Source organism: Gekko japonicus, unplaced genomic scaffold, assembly GCF_001447785.1.
Source record: "Gekko japonicus isolate JY-2015 unplaced genomic scaffold, Gekko_japonicus_V1.1 scaffold1207, whole genome shotgun sequence".
Taxonomy (NCBI): domain Eukaryota; kingdom Metazoa; phylum Chordata; class Lepidosauria; order Squamata; family Gekkonidae; genus Gekko; species Gekko japonicus.
Window position 1 is genome coordinate 367,178 of NW_015163124.1, and position 2,504 is coordinate 369,681.

The 2,504-nt window shown below is 45.6% G+C and overlaps 1 protein-coding gene across 1 annotated transcript in view; it reads left to right on the forward strand.

Annotated features, from left to right (window-relative positions):
* The window catches only part of LOC107106710 (dual oxidase 2-like), a 90,177-nt gene that overhangs the window by 39,383 nt on the left and 48,290 nt on the right, over positions 1-2,504 (forward strand). The window contains exon 6 of the mRNA XM_015406891.1: positions 1,099-1,195. Within this exon, the coding sequence (XP_015262377.1) occupies positions 1,099-1,195 (97 nt within the window). The remainder of the gene's footprint in view (positions 1-1,098; positions 1,196-2,504) is intronic.

Here is a 2,504-nt window from a genome sequence, read left to right on the forward strand (position 1 = left end):
TAATAGGGCAACCCAAAAGCTGAAACTCATTAGGATTGGCTACATGCGGGGTGTGTGGCCTAACATGCAAAGGAGTTCCTGCTACAAAAAAAAAGCCCTGGGTTTTGACAACAAACAAGGTAAACAGAATAAGAAGCAAAAGGTGGGTGTGGCTGGATGACCACACTTCCAGGGGCATGGGGGTGTGGCCTAATATGCTAATGTGCTGTGCTGTCAGGGGTGTGGCCTACTATGCAAATGAGTTTCTGCTGTTGGGTGTGGCCTGTTATGCTAATGAGTTCCTGCTGGGCTTTTTCTACAAAAAGAGCGCTGGGGAAATGATTAATCCAGATAGGAGCCATGGTGGGCAGAAGGGCTCAGAGACAGTGCTGGGTTCCCACCAGCCATCCCTCCTCTGTCAGGGGAGATGCCAGATATCCCGGCAAGGTTTCCAAGAAATGGGAGGGAAAACCAGAAACTCTTATCTAAAGGAAACGGTTACCATCCCATTGCCAAGCCAAGAGGTCAACGTGCAGTTTAGCGTCTCACAAATAACAAAGTCTGTTTCTCTTGAAAAAAAAATTTTTAGGTGGGAGTAATGCCGAATTTGAGGTGGGGCTAGGGACGCCAGCTTCCAGGTGGGACCTGGGGATCCCCTGGGATTCCAGCTCCTCTCCAGACTACAGAGATCAGTTCCCCTGGAGAAAGTAGACGCTTTTTGGAAGGTGGAATCCATGGCGTTATACCCCACTGAGTTCCTTCCTATCCTCAAACCCTGCCCTCCCCAGGCTCCAACCCTAAATCTCCAGGAATTTCCCAATCTGGAGCTGGCAACCCTAGGTGGGGCGCTGGCCACCGCTGGCCTCACCTGAGGGTTGCCAACCTCCAGGCGGCACCTGGAGATCCCTCCGTATTACTGTTGATCTCCAGACAACCAAGATCAGCTTCCCTGGAGAAAGTGGCTGCTGTGGAGGGTGGGCTCTATGGCATTGTCCCACCCCAGACTCCCCACCCCCAAAATCTTCAGGTGTTTCTCAGCCCCACCTCACTCCGACCGTGAAGCTGTTGCCCCTCGAGAGCCAGAGCTCAGCCACAGGTGTGTGTCTCTGTGTGTTGCAGGTTACAAGCAGCATATCGATTCCAGGATCTCTCCTGAATTCCTGGCGGCTTCCGCACTCTTCCTGGGCACCATGGTCCCTTCCGGAGTCTACATGAGGTGAGCAGAGAACACGGGGTCTCGTTGGGCAGTTTTGCATATCCAGTCTTACGCAGCAGGCAATTGCAGTGTGGTCCAAGGAATCTAATGAGAGTCAGCCTGGTGTAGTGGTTAAGAGAGGCGGACTGAAATCCGGAAACCCGGGCTCTTTTGCTTCGTGCTAAGGGCTGCGGTGGCTCAAGTGGTTAAGACGCTGAGCTGCAGGCTGGAACGTTGTTGGTTCGGCAGTTCGAGACCTGAGTGCCGCATGGAAAAAAGACGAATATTATCCAGAAATATATTATTCCACAAATCGTTTCCCCCCCCACAAAACTTACCCACCCATCCACAGTACTTTCCTGTTAAAAATTTTAAGTTGACATAAATGCAATTGACCATCAGAAAAAGAAGACTTTGGCTTCATCCGAAAGGCATACAACACAGGTTGTTGCCCTATAGTTAAATGAATGGCTCATTCCAAAATCTGAATACTTTACAGCATCCTTCCAAGTGACTAAGCAAATATGACTTCAAGGATTAAAAGGTGGGACTAAGCAAATATGACTTCAAGGATTAAAAGGTGGGACTTCTTGCTGTGTTTCTTATTTTGGATTTCTTAGGAACAAGGTCCTACCTAAGGTGGAGCCAAAAAGCTTTTGATATCAACATGGGTGTGTTCTTGCCTTGCAAGGAGTTGCCTTATATGGTGTCATAAATTCTGTTTAATCTACAAGAAGTCATAGACGACTGACGGGGACTACTTTGGTGCCGATCCAATCTCCCTCTTTCCTTGATTTTTTTTTTTTTTCCAAATGTTTTTATTGTATCCCAATATTGTTATTACATTACAGTTTAGTTCCAACTTTTTGATACTTTTACCCCTCTGTTTTTTCCCTCCCCCCTAAGGTGGCCACCATCATGTTATTCAAATTACATTTTCAACCATGAGCACATTCTTTCCAACTTTTCAAATATACCTCTGTTGGCTTCCCCTTTATAAACCCATTTAAAGTATACCGACCATTTCTTTTTTATCTCCTTCATTTTTACAGTCCATGTCTTATCTTGCTTTAAACATTCCAATATGTCCGATTGTATATATTCATATAAATATTCGTTCCATTTTTCTAAAGTCCATTTTGAGTTCTCCTTCCAACCATATGCAATTACTGCATGCGCTGCTAATAACATTACTTTGAAAATATCCTGATTTTGTTTCTCAATTCTATGGTTTCCCAATACACCCATAAATAATAAATCTACATCTATAACCAGGTTCACTTTACATAGCACGGCTATTTTCCCCCGTATCTTTTCCCAAAAATCTATC